The sequence below is a fragment of the Hippichthys cyanospilos genome, chromosome 1 (genome assembly GCF_059441005.1).
Source record: "Hippichthys cyanospilos isolate Australia breed blue-spotted pipefish chromosome 1, RoL_Hcya_1.0, whole genome shotgun sequence".
NCBI lineage: Eukaryota > Metazoa > Chordata > Actinopteri > Syngnathiformes > Syngnathidae > Hippichthys > Hippichthys cyanospilos.
The window spans coordinates 11282086-11299218 of record NC_142369.1 but is presented as its reverse complement, the minus strand read 5'-3'; the positions used below and the strand labels follow the sequence as shown (position 1 = coordinate 11299218).

Here is a 17133-nt window from a genome sequence, read left to right as displayed (position 1 = left end):
TGAGCCTTCTTGGAGTTGGCCCGGGTGGAGGAATTTGGTCAAGCGCTGACCGTGCCGAGCCGACTTGTTAGGGTTTGCTGTTTTATGCTGAGTCATCAAGCTTTGCTGCCGTGACCCACCCGCAAGAGATGACGAAAATTCGTATTCCTTATAAAGTTGTCCGTCTGTCGCTGCGTGTTGTAAATTTGTTAGCAATTGGACAGCAATGTTTTTGTGGGACCGATTGGCGTGACCGAAATATGGCTCTTTAAAAAAAAAAAAAAAAAAAATCATGCTGCTAAGTGAATGTGGCTTCGGGGGCTGCATTTGCAAATTATATTCTTACATTAAAAACCAAAAGTGGAATCCTGTGCCTTTGCTAACATGGTTTTGTGAGGCTTTTTGGTTGGTTTGCTAATGAGGAAAATGCAAGCAAAATTTGATGTAGCCAAGTAAAACTGCCTTCAGGGGCTTAAGTTAGAAGAAGTGTCTTTGAAAGAGCCCAAGGAAAAAGCCAGCGTGACTCCAAAACGCTGCTTCCAAACAAAATGTAGGACTTTCTGCATGTTTTCTGGAGACATCTTTATTGTTCTCCTAATGCTAGCCGCGCCCACCAAATTTCATTTTCCAAAGTAAAAAATAGAGGCCTGATCCGTATAATATATAACCTACGGATATTAACACAATAACATATGAAGAATTTAGAGTTTTTTCTGTTTTTCTATAGTTTTTACATTATAACCAAACTCTTGGTGTATTTTATACAAGGTAACATAAAAAATACCAGAATTTGACAATAAAATTAAGGGTGTGTCCTGTAGGCTTCCTGAGACTTTCCTGTGGGTCCAGATTTGATAGAAATGACAAATTTCACATTCCCTAATGACATTGGCATTGGTGGATGAATAAAAAAATTAAAGGGCCATTTGAGCCTTAAAATGACACCTTCAAACCAAAAGAGTGAGCTCACAATTCTGGGGGTGTTCCGGAGTCTTTTCAGACATGGCTTCTCGGAATTTTTTTGTGGGTCTACTCGAGATTTCACGTCGCTGAGTCAAACCGGCTTCGGGGGCTGAATTTTCAGAACCTCCGCGAGCCTCTGAATTATGATCCAGCAATGATGTGTCTCCCTCTGCTGTGTCGCCAAATGATGGGAAGGGTCCAGAAAGGAAAGTGGACGAGAGGGAGAAGAAGCGTTTCATCCTTCAATTGTCCCCTGAAGACTAGTAAAGTTTTCTTGAAATGAATCAAGTTTGGGCGGACAAAAAAGATGAAATGGTGAAACAAGATGGCAGCAGTCCAGAGAGCAGCGGGTTATTTCTTTTAACTGACAAAGGCTGATTGGTCACATGGACCTCACCATAGCCAATGGGGGTCATGTTTTTCCGCCAAAAAATGGGTTAGTTACCTAATTTGGTTAGGGTCAACCAAGGTAGGTTAACCCTAACCTGTAGTTACTAAACAATATGCAAAGAAATACATTGTATGTTTTTTTTTAAGGAGTCCCGACATGAAATTCCAGGTTGAATTTACTGTATTTATCCGTCCATCCATTATTATTATTTTGACCGCTTATCCTCACAGGGGTCTTGGGAGTACTTATTTTGTAAAAAAAAAAAAAAAATCAAATATTTGCTTAAAGGAAGGCGTAAAATGGCTGGTACTAAATTAATCAAGTATTAAAGGGAGTATGCGACATTTTTCGCATGGGCATGTCAGAACTTTAGGGGCATTACGGTAAATGCTGCAATAAACACTCCTCCTCCTGTTGTCCGAACCTATAATGGAGACCTCCGGAGAAGTACCAACCCCCATGTAATATCATTTAATGATAAGTAGACCTATGATTATATTTCAAACATAAGGTTGGTCGCTAAGAATACATTTATTTGCAAGTTTTTTAAATTTATAATCATTTGATTTATTCATTTTGAATGAAAAACGGTCTAAATCTTACACATTGTCATTATAAAGTCATAAATAATATTAGGTGATTATAAGTCATTGATTACTTGAGCTGTGAATGGAATTGATTACTTCTGCACTTAATTCAATTAGCACTAGCTGTTTTTAGACCCTCCTTTAGTCGAACACTTGAGGAAAATAAATAGAAAACAATACATTATATATATATATATATATATATATATATATATATATATATATATATATATATATATATATATATATATATATATATATATATATATATATATATATATATATATATATATATATATATATTTATTTATTATTTTTTTTTTTTTCAAATGTTAGGCTAAAGTAGAGTGCTACTAAATGACACTAAATGAATTGACTATTAAAGTAATACATTAACCTAGTGATTATGATTAATTGGTAACTTTAGGTGCTAAAGTAATTGATTACTTATGGTAAGTACTTAAGTCAATTAGAACCAGCTATTTTTAGACCCTCTTTTAGTGAAAAAAAAAATGAATAATACCAGGATTTGACTGTCTGTTTGAACTCAAAAAAAAAAATATATATATATAAAAAAAAATATATATATATATATATATATATATATATATATATATATATATATATATATATATATATATATATATATATATATAGTACCCTATCAAACCAACTGAAATAAAGCAGATTTGCACCACCCGCCCCCGCTTAATTGCGGGCTTGAAAATTGCGTTCTGTTAATTGTTCATCCCTACTTGCAGGTATTCAGCCGTGGGCCGTAAAATTGGGGCGGGTTTCTTTAGCAATGGGAAGCCTTTCTTCGGTTTCATACGCTTATTAGCTGCAGCTTAGCTTTAATGCTTGCCGCGCTCCGGCACCAAATTGAAAGCAGACCACGTTGTGACCTCTCCGTGCAACCGAGCGACCTGCCGCTGCGCCGCCTCGCACAACAGCGCTGGCTCCTTGAATGAAAAGAGCAACCAGCGGCGATGAGGTAACGGCGTCACGCTGAGACGTGAGCGCTCCTTCGATTTTACTGCTTCAAACAACCGTGAACTTAACATGAACTCACAAGGGACTCCATTAAAATAATGTGTACATATCCACACGCGAGGTTTGAGTTTCGGAGTAGGGTTTCAAGACTGTGTTATGGTTTTGAACAAGGTTTACGTTTTAAATATAGGTTTTCAGACGAGGTAAATGACTCGATTTAGTCGCGTTCAGAGTGAGAGTTCTGAATAAAGGTTTCGCAAGGTCAGCGATCGATTTCATATGTGTGTTTCAAGACAGTTTTAGGATTTCATGCGGCTCTGGAAAACGGATGGATGATGGGGTGAAAGATTTGTATCAGAAATTCAAATCAGTGTTTCAGTTCTCTACAAAGGTTAGTGTTTCAAAATGCTTTTAGGTTAGGGTTTTGAGTCTAAGTTTAAGGCTTTTAAAGGTTGGCCTTGACCCAAATAAGGCTTAAACATTCAAGACAGCGTTTCAAAGAGGAGTTTCAAATTCCATTTACGATTTCAAAGTAAGGCTTTTATGGACAGGCGTTTAAAAGGGGTTCTAAGGTTAGGGTTTCAAATGATGAATTCAAACAGGTTAAAGGGTTTAAAGTTACCATTTACAGCCATGGATAGAGAACCCAATTACATTTTTAAAAGAACCCGTCAGGCCAAAGTTAGGGTTTCAAATTAGGGTGGCAAGAATGACTTTGAATAATTTGCCTTATTCGGCCAGAGTGGGTCAAATTATTAGGAAATCCTCTCTCTAGTTATTTGAGCGCCGGGGCCTCGGCGGTGGAGCTCCATCCAATCCTTCTGCGCGTTGAATCGCAACTAATAAGATTTCCTTCTTTCCGATCAAAGTGGACTCGCCACCCACCAGCCCCTGGAGACCCCGATCCTCGTCCAAGCAGGACTCACCATAAATCCCGGGGTCCTGGCACCAGCTTCTTTCTCCCGCTGAAATATGGCGCAAAGTCCTGCGACTGCAGTCTGTGGGCGTAGTCGATATAGCCAGACACTTCCTGTCCTGCAGCGTTTACATCCCGAATGAAGATCAGCGACTGTGGACACAAGTACAACAAGAAAAGGTAAGAAGAAGGGAGCAAAAAATGCCCGAAAAAAGACCATGCATCAGGAAAAGGAAAAACCAACATTCATGAAAGGGAAAATAAAACTGTAAGAAAAGAAATGAGGATAGATGATAGGAGGAAAGGACACCGAAAAACACAGAGGGGAAAGAGAAGATAGAAGACAAAAAGTAGAGGGAGTAAAAGTTTATAAGGAGAGAAAGGAGAAGAAAAAAAAGGACAATGAAGAAGGCAAAAGTAAAAAAAAAAATACAATATAATATGAGAAGAAATGGAAACAAGAACAAAAATAATGAAAAAACAGGACAGTGAGAGAAAAAGGATAAAAAGAAACAGACAACGGAAAAGATGGAAAAGATGGAAGTGCTGAACATAAAAGAAGAAACGTGGGATAATAAAAAAAATCAATAGAAAAAAGAAAAGGAAAGATTGAGAAAATGGATATAAAAGAAGGAAAATAGCAAAGAAGAAAACAAAAAATAAGGAAAAACGGAGAAAAAAAGCTGAAATATGGGAGGACTAATGAAACAAAAAATGGAAAAATGAAAAAAAGACGGCAAACGATAACAACAACGAAAAAAAGACCAAAGAAAGAGAAAAAGACAAGAAGGAAAATGAAAGATGAAGAAAAAAGACCAACTCAACATTTAAAAAAAATAACAGCAAAAAAGACATAGGACAAAAAGAAAGATGGAGGCAGAAAAAAATGGAAAGGAAAATGTGGAAAAACAAGAAAGGAAAAAAAAAGATATGTGTATGTCTTTAATGCGGGTGGTCGGGCCCACAACGGAACATCCTGAAGGACGTTGAAAACAACTCTTGCCTTGTTTCCAATACACCCACCAGGTGACAGCGAGCGGTGGACAAAATGGACAAAAATGAACAATGAAACGTCCTCAACTGGTTGCTCAGTCTCCTACAAAGTCGGCAACCCTGCCGTTGACCCTGAGTGTCATTGCCGAACCAGTTTACAGCCGGGGTAAGGTTTCAAAATGGGGCTTCAAGCCTCCGTTAAGGTGTCAAGTCATGGATTCAAAGCTTTGCTTTTCAAAGAACATCATTCACACCATTGATGACTGTTTTATGAATAAATGCATATGAAGGCCTCACTACAACGCAAGAGGGTCATATTTTAGTCATTCGATGTTTTCTGGAGCTCGTCGGGCCGGCGCTTAATCGCGTCCTTGGGCGTCGTCGCGCGTGATGACTTTTCAAGACGCCGGCGTGCGTCCGTTTGCCTGTCCGCGCGAGCTGCGCTTGTGATGTCAGAAAAGCAAAACAACAGACTGGGATTGCCCCCCCCCGCCCCAGCCTTGAACATACCCTCACCCGTCACCACGGCAACATGCCTCCTTACGTCACCTGGCAGCAATTAACCCAAACAGGTGCAGTGACCTCACAGAAAGCCTCCGCCCCCTCCCCTCAACCGTGAACCCCCTGCCCCTCCAGAGGCCAACGTCCCAGGTGAGCTTTGCAGCTCTTTGTGACACCCAATACAAGATGGCCGCTCGTTTTACACGCCACGGGGCCGTGACCTTCATGATGTGGGTTATACAAACCCGAGAGACAGAAAGGAACGAATTGCTAACAAACGCGGAAATCCAACACTGGTGACTTGTGAGTGGAAATATACAGTCGATAACAAAAAGGTCAGACAGTTGTACAATCAACAAAGGATAGCAAACAACCGACAAAGTTTTGACCAAAATGTTGAAAAATGGGTTATTTTTTCATACAACCCAGAAAGTTGAGTCAAATTGACCCAAATATTGTGTGACCCTTTTTTGACATATAATTAATGTTATTTTTAACCCAACTTTTTTTTTTTTTTTTACAGTGTGCAGATGTGTAAAACAAATTTGCAAAAAGGCTGAAACTATGATATTTAAAACCTTCTGAAATACATGCATATAAATTACATTTTGCACAGTGGCGTTTTAATTTCTTATGAAATATGAGTTTTATGGTACTGATATTTCTAACCAGGAAGTGAAACGTCTTGTTTACTGAAGCTGCACCTCTCACCGTGTGGCTGCCTTTATGAAGTCACAAAACATACACCCGTCCATCACCTTGACTGCTCATCCTCACAAAGCTTGCGGATGATTCCAACAGCGTGAATAACAAGGTCATTTTACCGACATTAAAATGCAAAACAGTGTCAATACACTGCATTCACTAACACCCATTCCTCCTATCAAATCAGTCCCCACGTGAACCAAGTATTCATAGCAAAAGTTCTGCCTGCAGGTGAATTATTTTCAGTTTTTAGGCATAAGTTGCACAAAAAAAGTTAGTGGAAGCCATATGCTTGAATGTACAGAATATGAGTTATGAATTTCTGAATGCAATGTGCAATTTTGGCCCGTTTTTGGCCATTTGCAGGTCTCAAACTATTAACTCCTTCTCCTAGATGGTTATACCAATCAACTTCAAATTTGGCGTGTACCATTACAGGACTTACTAGCTTAACAACTAGGCCAAAAATCTTGACGATCCGACAACTTAAACGATGGGGGCGGGGCTTCAAAATCCGTGTTTAATATTTTCTTAGCCACGAGTAAGAAAACACTTTATAACTCAGCTGTTCAAGCTAAGAAAAATCCCAAACTTTAATAAGACTTCTAACCTTAAGACACTTTTTTGATACATTTTTGATTTATCTATAGCAATACCTAGTGGCAGACAAAAATGTCATTTTTTTAACGCTTTAATGTGCTGAGCTAGCCTGTTTAAGTAATTTAGACATTGCCCATGAAGATTCCCAAATTTGACAACATTTCAATAATGGGCGTGGCCTACACCCCACCTCAAAGTCCGATGTTTTGCCATAACCATAAAAATTGCTGTATTTGGACCCAGATGATCCTATCTTCTAAAAAATTCATATATTTGATTGGAGTCCAATATGGAAGACAAACATATTTTTCATCGTAGTGCTAGAGTCACCTAGTGGCAGTAAAAATACAGCAAATTTTAAACAATTTTATGTACCATATATTCCACACTATAAGGGGCACCGGATTATAAGGCGCACCATCAATTAATAACATATTTAAAAAAAAAAAAAATCCATATATAAGGTGCACCGGATTATAAGGCGCACCCTCAATTAATGACATATTTTAAAATAGGGTTAGGGTTAGGGTGAAAAATTTGTTGATCTAAATTAACTTTTTGTTATTTAACGTTTACCCATGCAAATACATTAATACATTTTCTATGAAAAATTACATTCACAACAATTCTCTATTCTGAATCTGAAACACCTTAACTAAAAAGTTATTCAAACTCACACTGAGAAGTTTGGTGTTATTTATTTGACACTAATGGCTTCTTGTTGTCTAAACTTACCCGAAAGGAGGCTGGCTCCCTCGGGCTAACATAGGCATCATAAAGTCTAAGTCTTTTATAAACACAATGTTGTGTTAGCCTCACACATGACTACACAAGCAAGTTTATTTTTTACATCTACAAACAAATACAAGAATGTGGCTTGTATTGTTTCACTCGTCCAAAACTAAAACGAAAACTGGCCATGCTAAAAAAAAAAAAAAAAATTTGAATTGACTATTTGAATGACTATCGAAAGTATTCCGCCTGTGTGCACTCGCCGGGAGTGTGGAAATAATGGGAGGCCATTTTTATCCGGGCATTGGTAATTACAGGGTGTGTCAGTAGACAGATGTCTTGGCAGTGCGCAGAAAAAATGCAGAGAAAAAAAAAATGGACGCTTCAAAAGGACCTCGCTGCTCGTTGCACTGCGGTTGCCAAACGTTTTACACAAGAACACTCAAACGTATTTTTGCATTCAAATATTCTAATGCGGAGCAGCTCGGTGGAGCACGTCCGCCTCACAGTTCTGGGATCCGAGTTCAAATCCACCTCGCTCCGGTCTTCCCGTGTGGAGTTTGCATGTTCTCCCCGAGCCCGAGTGGGTTCTCTCCGAACTTCTTACCACACTCCAAAAAACATGCATGGCAGGTCAACTGGACAAACTAAATTGTCCTTAGGTCTGATTGGGTGCGTGAATGGTTGTTCATCTCTGTGTGACTTGCAATTGGCTGGGAACCAGTTCAGAATGTCCCCTGCCTACTGCCCAAAATCAGCTGGGCTAGGCACCAGCAAGCCCGTGACCCTTGGGAGGACAGGCGGCTGCACAAAATGGATATTCTAATGTGCTCCAAACAACATCACTTGCAGCAGGGACTTAAAGGTTTTAGCTATTGAAATTCTTTCATCGAAAATCCTGTTCACAATTCTATTGTCTACATTCACAACTTTTTGTCATTATTTCATCTGCTGAATTGATTCTGCTGAATTAATTCACAATGTTTGGAGAGTTTTTGTTTCGCTTCACACTTTCATTTTTATTTGAATTCAAGTTTCTATACAAAGCATTCAAAATGAATTTGAATTTATATTGTACAATTGCACATTTTAAAACTAGAGTTACATATATCTATTTTTTTATCTAAATGTGTAATTAAAAGTCTATAGTGACACACACATTTTGAAGCAAATGTACACTTTTTATCTAATCTAAAGTCACACTCAAGTGTTGTCATGTGTGTGCTTGCAAGTCTTTATCTAAATTTATGCTCCCCAGTTTTTCTTATCTAAATTCACTCTCAGGTCTTTATTATATAAACCCGCACTTTCAGGTTTTGACCAAAATGCAATCAAAGTTTTTTGTTATCTAAATTCAGCAAACGTCCCCTTCGTGACAACATAACCGATTCGCTAACTCGATAATGGCGTTTTTTTCGGAACTAGTAGCGCACTTGCGTTTGTCCTTGTGGGTGGGTGGGTGCGTGCGTAGCGTCTGGTAGACAGGTGTCTTCGTCATCGCGACCGCTAAGGTTCGTTAGCCCGCACGGCCGCCGCACGCGTACCAAAAAAAGCCGCTCAGTGGATCGGGCCCCGTTCTTTGCCTTAGAGCGACCTATCAAGTCGCGGTCAGAAAATAAGAGGCTTGAACCCACGCACTTGAAATTACAGGCCACTCGCAATCACTAATTTCAAGACTGCTTTTTTTTTTTCTTTTCCATTAAAACTTCCGCTGCTTCTTGTGGGTACTTTTTGTGGGTCCACTGTATAGCAATTCAACAATTCCGATGAGTCCTTAAACCCGTTTCCTTATGACATAATACATGACACATAAATACATACTATTTATGACCGCATTCCACCTTGGTAAGTCCACTTGAATACACTTTATCAATATGATAACCATGGAATTGGCAGTGTCATAGATATGGTAAGTCTGTGCTGTAAAGCCATCCGATAACATCCCAATACAATAACCATGTAAATCCACTTCAGGTATAAATAGATAACATAAAACCCTAACTGCCAATATTTGTGACAACATATCAAATGTGACAACCTCGTTAAACCATTTCATGACTACATTTTATCAAAGCTCTAAATAAAGTTTTACATTGCTGTTTGCTGCGTACATTTTGGACCTTGTGCTTTATGTATACACATAGTCTTGCTGGATAGAGAACCAAGTGCCGTCGACGGGCCCAAATGTTTTTGAGAAACAGTTCATTTGCTTTAAAGTGTTTCGCATTTTGTTAAGGCTTCATCTGCGACCCATACGAAACAATCTCCATGCTTCAGGCCACTGTCGAAGGACGAGGAAATAAAGTAGCAGTACTACTAGTAATATAATAATACATGGATGTAAGTGTAATAGCCTTATCAGGATTCATTTAAAAAAAAATTCTCATTTTCCGGTAGCTGGAGACATGAGGACCAGACTTATGGCGCATTCAAATGCAGTGGGACATTTCAAACTCATACAGAGCAAAAGGCCATCAATGTAATAAACAAGGTCATATATTTTTTTTGATTGATAAACAAAACAGCAAAATCTGAAAATTGCTTCTCAAATTAGGTCAATGATTCACAAGTTCGCTCTGCGATCCTCACGTAAGTTCAGTTTATGATACCCGATATGAGAACCCACACATAAATCCACCTACCCATCGATCCATTTTCTATAGCCGCTTATCCTCACAAGGGTCGCAGGCTTGCTGCCGCCTATCCCAGCAGTCTTCGGTGAGGGACACCCTGAAATGATTGCCAGCCAATCGCAGGGCCATTCACCATTCACGTACAGTATCTAATCACACCGAAGGGCAAATCAGAATGTCCAGAATGCCACGCATGTTTTCGGAGAGCGGGAGGAAGCCGGAGTGCCCGGAGAGAAGCCACGCAGGCTTGGGGAGAACATCTAAACTCCACACAGGAAGGCCAGAGCGAGGTGGATTTGAATTTGGGACTGGGAACTGTGAGGCGGACGTGCTAACCACTCGTACACAGAGCCGCTTCCGCAACAATCCACATGATGACAATTTGAAGGATATGGCAACCTTGTGAATCCATTTCATGACCACGTATTGATAACGTCATCAAGCCATTTCATCACAACATCAATACGATAAACCCACCTAACAAAAACCTAATGTTGATAATCGCGTAAACATACAGATATGAAAACCACGTAGATCCACTGTGACTGCACATAAGCAATGGCAACCTTTTTAAACCACTTGCGACAGCATAAGATATATATATTTTTTAAAACTATGCAAGTATTTTTGGGTTGCCAAGTAAGCTGTCAGGCTGACAGGTGGCAACGTTTCTATTTGAGCACTAACAAAAAAAAAACAAAAAACGAGAGAAAAGAATGGAGAAAGCAGTTCCAGCTGCAGTAAATGTGTGGCATGCCTAAGTCGGGAATAGAAGGCGACTCTGGCGCACGCGGTCCCAGCGCAAATGCGTCCTACGCCATTTGCCGCCATATCTTTTTTTTCCCGCCTCCGACAATCATTCCCACATTCCGCTGGCTTTTAAATTACCAGTGGGAAGCTGAATACGAGTCCAGGGACCAAAATACCCGCTCCGCGGAAAAGGAAAGGGAATTATGGCGGACGTTTTTCGATGGATTTTCCCGACGTGTGATGGGGTCGCGTCTTTTCCTTTGAATGCTGCGGGAAAGAGCGGTAATCGTTCCTCTGTCCCTTATGTGTGTCTGCCGCAAACATGCAGCACAAATACCTCCACCAAGGCCAATTGAAATACTGTACATGCAGCTTGTCTCATTTTTGGGTCAAATGAGGCCATTGGACTAAATCGGGGTTGTCATCTTTAAGCGAACCGCGACATCTTCCAAAAATTGCTTTTGCTATTAATGATCTATTTTCTCTTTGCGACCCAAAAAGGTCACAGCCACTAGAGCCCGCCAAGAAGCGATGTTGGTTCATTTTGACACGCTACTTTCTACTAATTTCACTGTTTTGAAGTGTGAAATACAGAATAAAACAGAATATTATGCTGCGAAAGTTTACGAGATTTCAACATTGAGTTTTCCATGCAATTTTTCTATGTACAACAAACAACAACTGATGGCAACAAGTGACAACATTGACAATGACCCGGCAAAAAGTGAACACAAACAGGAAACTAAATACACACGAAATTGATGAGACAAACAAGGAACACCTGGGCATGGAACAATAGGGAGCTGATCGGTTAACACAAGGGAAGCAGGTTAACGAGAAAAGGTGGACGCAATCACACTGATGCAACAAAAAACTGAAAAATGGTCCCATTCTATTGGCCCATATCGAAAAAGCAACTGGTGGATAGCAATAAATTTTTGTACAATCAAAACTTAGTTCCTTCATTTTATGCTCTTTGTCATGGTCCAAATTTGTAACTTATTACATGAATGATTTCCAAGTAATTGCTCAAAAAACATCAAATAAAAGCAGTCAACTTATGACAGATTACTCCAGTTTTGCTTCTTAATGTATAGATGCGATTCAGACCAGGGTCTCTGACCACCACCACAAAACATCATGAACAACATGCCTTATAAAAAGGCTTGTCAGCTCTAAAAACATTGCAATGAATAAACAATACGGGATCACTTTATTGACTGATTGATAAATTGATTTTTCCATTTGTGGGCCTCGGAGGAAAAAGTTCAGACAAGTTCAGAAAAGGAACCTTACCTTATGATCACAACCATACCAATGTTAGCTACGTAAAAACTTTTTATCTGCTTCCCACTCATGTTGTTGTTAGCTAAAAAAAATATTTTATCCAGATTTTGTCGTGTTCATGGGCAACAGTTGCTGTTTTCTGGCTCCTTCCACTCTGGTACATGTGTGTGAAAAAAGGGGCATGCCAGGCAGGTGTCGCGCTGCGGTTTGACGCCGGCGAAGCGCCCGCGTTGGCTGACTCCAACGGCACTTGTTTGCACGACGTCGCCAGAAACGTTCATCATCCCGCGAAGCCGACTTCCCGGCACACGTGGATGACGGGAGCAATCGCCCCAGGAGAGAAAGAGGGAGGACCACTGGACCTCGGTCGTCTTTCCTGGCTCGCAAACTTTATTGACCCTGTGAGGGTTTCAAGTCGTCTTCTCCTACACATTCTTTCCTTGACGTGCGCTAAAGGTAGCTGCATTAGTTTCAGTCCGTTTCCATGTGACCCTCCAACGAGTGACCCTGAACAAGCCATTTATGACGTTTTAAAAAAATAATATAACTACTTATTGAGAGCAGTCCTGTATTAATATCCTTTGCATGTAAATTTATGAAAATGAATACACTTTTGGCATTGGTCCTCTTGATCCTTGTGCCATTTACGACATTATTAGTTCAAAAGTAAGATTTGTGGTGTTGCCAGAATGAATTCCAACACTGGCTTCTAAATAGTCTCACACAACTAACCTATTCTAATTTGAATACACCTCACCAATTATGATATACTTAAAAATTAGAAAGAAAAATCAGCTATTCCCTATTTATTGAAGGCACTTTGTCACTGGTGAGCCTTTGTTGTGTTTCAACATGGTGGGTGAGGTAGTGGAAGGTTGTGGACCTATCTGCAGGGAGGCAGGTTGCGCTCAAAAAAGCAATAATATGAAGATAACAAAAGGAAATCAATGTTGACAACTCTATACAAAGTAACAAACCAAAAATCGTAAATAAGACTATAAATTAGAGATCTCAAGGGAAAGACTCACAAGGAACTGATAGCAACAAGTGACAACATTGACAATGACCCGGCAAAAAGTGAACACAAACAGCAAACTAAATACACACAAAATTGATGAGACAAACAAGGAACACCTGGGCATGGAACAATCGGAGTAGGGAGCTGATTAGTTGATACAAGGGAAGCAGGTTAACGAGAAAAGGTGGACACAATCACACTGATGAGAGACTGACAACGATGGGATTAAAAACATGAAGTGAAATTCATGAACGAAACTACATAACTCGAAAGACAATTTAAAAAAACAACAAAAGCCCTTCATAGAAAAGCACAAAAAGCCCAGATACCAACCCACAGACAACTAATACCAACCGGACATAACAGCCTCAATTGAAAAAAAAACAAAAAACAAACAAAAAAAAAAACATACCCATAGTGCTGCCGAGATATTGAGAGATTACTTTAAAAAGGTTTCGAATTATTCAGGACAAGTTGTGACTGACAGCCGCTCGGAATAACGTTTTAAATAATAGTTTTCTCTCCTTTTTTTTTCTCAATAAGAGAAGCAATCGAACACAATTGACTCAGTGAAACCATAACACACGCAAAGGCTAATAAGGTCATTCCTATTCATTTTTTTCACAAAATAATCTTGCGTGCCAGATATTGATCACAAAAATTCTGGTTATCGGACACCCCTAAATTGATAACACCATTTAAAACTACTCTGGTAACATACATTTCAACCTCTATTACTAGCAAAGACCTCATGCAAGTCAACTACTCTCAACTCTGATTATATCGTTTAACTGGTCTTATTGATCGCTCTATATTTTATTACTTCATTAAAACACAAGCTAACTATTCGTTTATTTGGACTTTAGAAACAGGGTAACCTCTTAATTTAAAACACAAACCAAAACAAAAAACACTCTGGGTGTCCATTTCCAAAGTTGAACTAAGTTTAGGTGAAAAATTGCTCAAACTTTGGCATTTGATGTCTTTTTACGGGTGATATTCCAGAAAGAACTAATTTTTTTAATGCTTGTTAGTGTCACCTCATGGACAACATGCTCATAAAGCCATCAGTGACATTTACCCACAATGCAGCAGGGCACAAATTACAAGGTGGCACATGCACACAGACATGCTCACGCACACGCACACACACACCGCAAGCAGTGCACTCCCTTCCTGTTGTTGCAGCAGCAGATGTTTCAAGGCAGACAAATAGTCCCTCGATTGTTAGCCACACCGCTAACACTCGCTAACTTTAATGTAAACACATTCCAATCTACGATCAAGAATTGTTTAAAAGGGTGACCCATTAAATGAGGAACTCCAACTGGGAATGTCACCTTGGAGCAACTTTGGAATTTTGTCACTCACTAGATGAATTTCTTTGGCCTTACAGATCAAAGTTGTCCATTCAAACCAGAGAGCAAATCAACAAAGTGCTCCACAAATTAACATACTGTGAATGTTAGCATTAGCTTAAGTTTTAGCCAGCTAACATGACCAAGATGTACCTCTATTTTGCATATAGATAGCTTTGGCTAGCTAATATGATTACAGTGCAGCTCTATTTTCTATGGACTAAAATATGAGCTTATGCAAACTAACATGAAGCATTTCCTATTATCAATAACAGGAAATACAATTTTGTGAACTCTGTAAGATTTGAAACATTTGTCTTTTAATTTATGGTAAAGGCTGTGTACATATGATTCCCACTGGTTTAACTTATTTCTGTAAGATTATTATTTTTTTTTTTTTTTGGGGGGGGGGGGCTTACGTACATGAGTCCATGCTCTGATTCCTCTCACCTGTTGCCATCTTAGTATTTCAAAAGCGCCACTAAATGCATTGTTTTACTAGCCAAGACTAAAGCTAGCATGCAAGAACAACCAGTTGCCTTTGTGGTTTATGCAAATGTTCAATTAAAACAAGCCAACATTCAATTAAAATAAATTAAAACATTCAATCAAAATTAAGCTGCAACGAATGGTGTTTGACAAGCTCACAGCGACAAGGATGCCAATTAAGAAATGGTTTTGCAAAACACACACATTGGCTTCAGCCAATGAATATGAGTACAGTACAGTACAGTAAATCCAAGTTAAACTAAAGCCATTTTGATGTTAAAAAAATGTATATAAAAAAAATTATTGTTCATAATGGAGTAGAAATGTGGTTATGGTCATCTGTGTTTATATTTGTTGCTCACCGAGCTTAAAAAAAAAAAAAATCTAATTAATACCAAAAGACTAAATGTTTGCAGCTTTACAAGAGAAATACAGGATGTTCCCAAAACTTTCCAATCATCTGCGGCAATATTTTGATTAAAAACCAAAAAACAAAACTCTTGTGAGATTCATGTCTCATCTCATCCCGAGTAACAGGTACATCCATCAATTCATTTTCTAGAGCCGCTTACCCTCACAAGGCTCCCAAGCTTGCTGGCAGTTGCCAGCTAAAAACACCTAGCGACAATTTAGTATGTACAATACCAGGTGAATAGAATCCATCAAAAGCATATTATGAATAAAAACATATCCAAAAAACGATACAACTTGATTATTTGACCGTTTTGAAAAATTCAATTCTGTTTTTTGGGACCAGATTTGTCCAGATCCCACTGAAATGTTTTGAACAGCAAAATCTAGATTAAAACGAGGATTGGAATGTTCGATCCGATTTTAGAATCGTCCCTGCCCTTTTGTACCAATTTTTTTTATTTTTTTAAATATGATCCAATCTGCATTCCAGTCAGATTACCTGTCGAACAACTGGCCGAATGATATAATGATGACAGCAGCATTTTTGGAGTTCAGCATCTTGTAGTGGAGGTGCGAAAGCCTCCAAATGTTGGCTGGGCGTAGGTGGACCGCAACAGTTTATGTGAGAAAAATGTAGAACAAACAGAGCAACAACGCGAGGAAGCCAGCCAAGGTGTAAAAATCTTCCCTGGAGCTCAGGTGTGGAAAACAGAAGCAAGGAGAAAAGAGGGGGAGACAGCAGTCGTGATGGGAAGAAGCTGACCCGTGGTTGACCCGTGGTTTACCACTGTTCAAACACGGGCACTACAAAGCTCGGCAAGGTGCGCTTCTTTATGTTGGACGGCATTGTGCGTCGCTCAAGACTTTCAGGATTTAAGGACTTGAGTCCGCTTTGTTTTTACTTTGCACATTACTTTGAAGCAGTACATGGACTTCGATTATTTCTTTATTACACAGTAGCACCTGGTATGAAGACTGCAGCAAGCGGCCAAATTCACAAATGCGATGAGAACATCCGCAAGGATCAAAGAGGAGCGATATAAAATGGCCAACCGTAGCTCCTGATACCACTCAGGTTTGGGCTAAAGGCATTCAATCTAAAAACCGAGACCAGGTCCGCTTGTACGTCCAAAGACCGATCCTCCGGTCAGAATACTGATCTCCTGGAATCAAAGACCAAATGTTGGGTTTGTAAATCCTGCCGTGACCCAAAACAAATCCAACTTCAAAGAACGTGGGCTTGGTCAAATTGCCTGCTGAATGTTTTGGAGATTACCCAGATGATCTCAAATTGACCAAAACATCATTAACACATCAAAGTGGCTAGCTTAGCATGCACTAACTCTTCACACTACAGAAAATGTCTCCCTTTCTGTCTTACAAATAAGTACACACATACCTTACGTACAGAACTGCCTTCATCAGTGGAGCATGGGGCCGGTAGTGTCATGACGTGGGCATTTATGGTTGCCAATGGAACTTGTTACCTTGAGGATTTGGCCTATCACTGACAAAGGCACCAGGATGAAATCTTGGCCCAAATTTTTATTTTTCTATTTTTAAACAGTGCTACTGTTAAACCAAATAATATTGGACGACATAATATGTAAACTACTTAACTCTATTAGTGCCAAGCAAGTTCTTGGAAAAGGAAACCTCTAGAGGGCCATTATATTTAGCATTTTCGCTCATCTTTCAAGGCCAACAGAATTTTGTGTACTATGTCTATGTAAATATGGGTAGCAGCATATGAAAGATTGACTTCCATTCCTTATTTTGAATTGCATGTAGGTAATAGCCGTGCAATATGTGTTGGAAACACTG

The 17133-nt window shown here is 39.3% G+C and overlaps 1 protein-coding gene across 1 annotated transcript in view; it reads right to left on the bottom strand.

Moving 5' to 3' along the window:
- Positions 1 to 17133, bottom strand: part of cfap299 (cilia and flagella associated protein 299) — a 51330-nt gene that overhangs the window by 8472 nt on the left and 25725 nt on the right. Inside the window, exon 4 of the mRNA XM_088411189.1 lies at positions 3840 to 3982. Within this exon, the coding sequence (XP_088267315.1) occupies positions 3840 to 3982 (143 nt within the window). The remainder of the gene's footprint in view (positions 1 to 3839; positions 3983 to 17133) is intronic.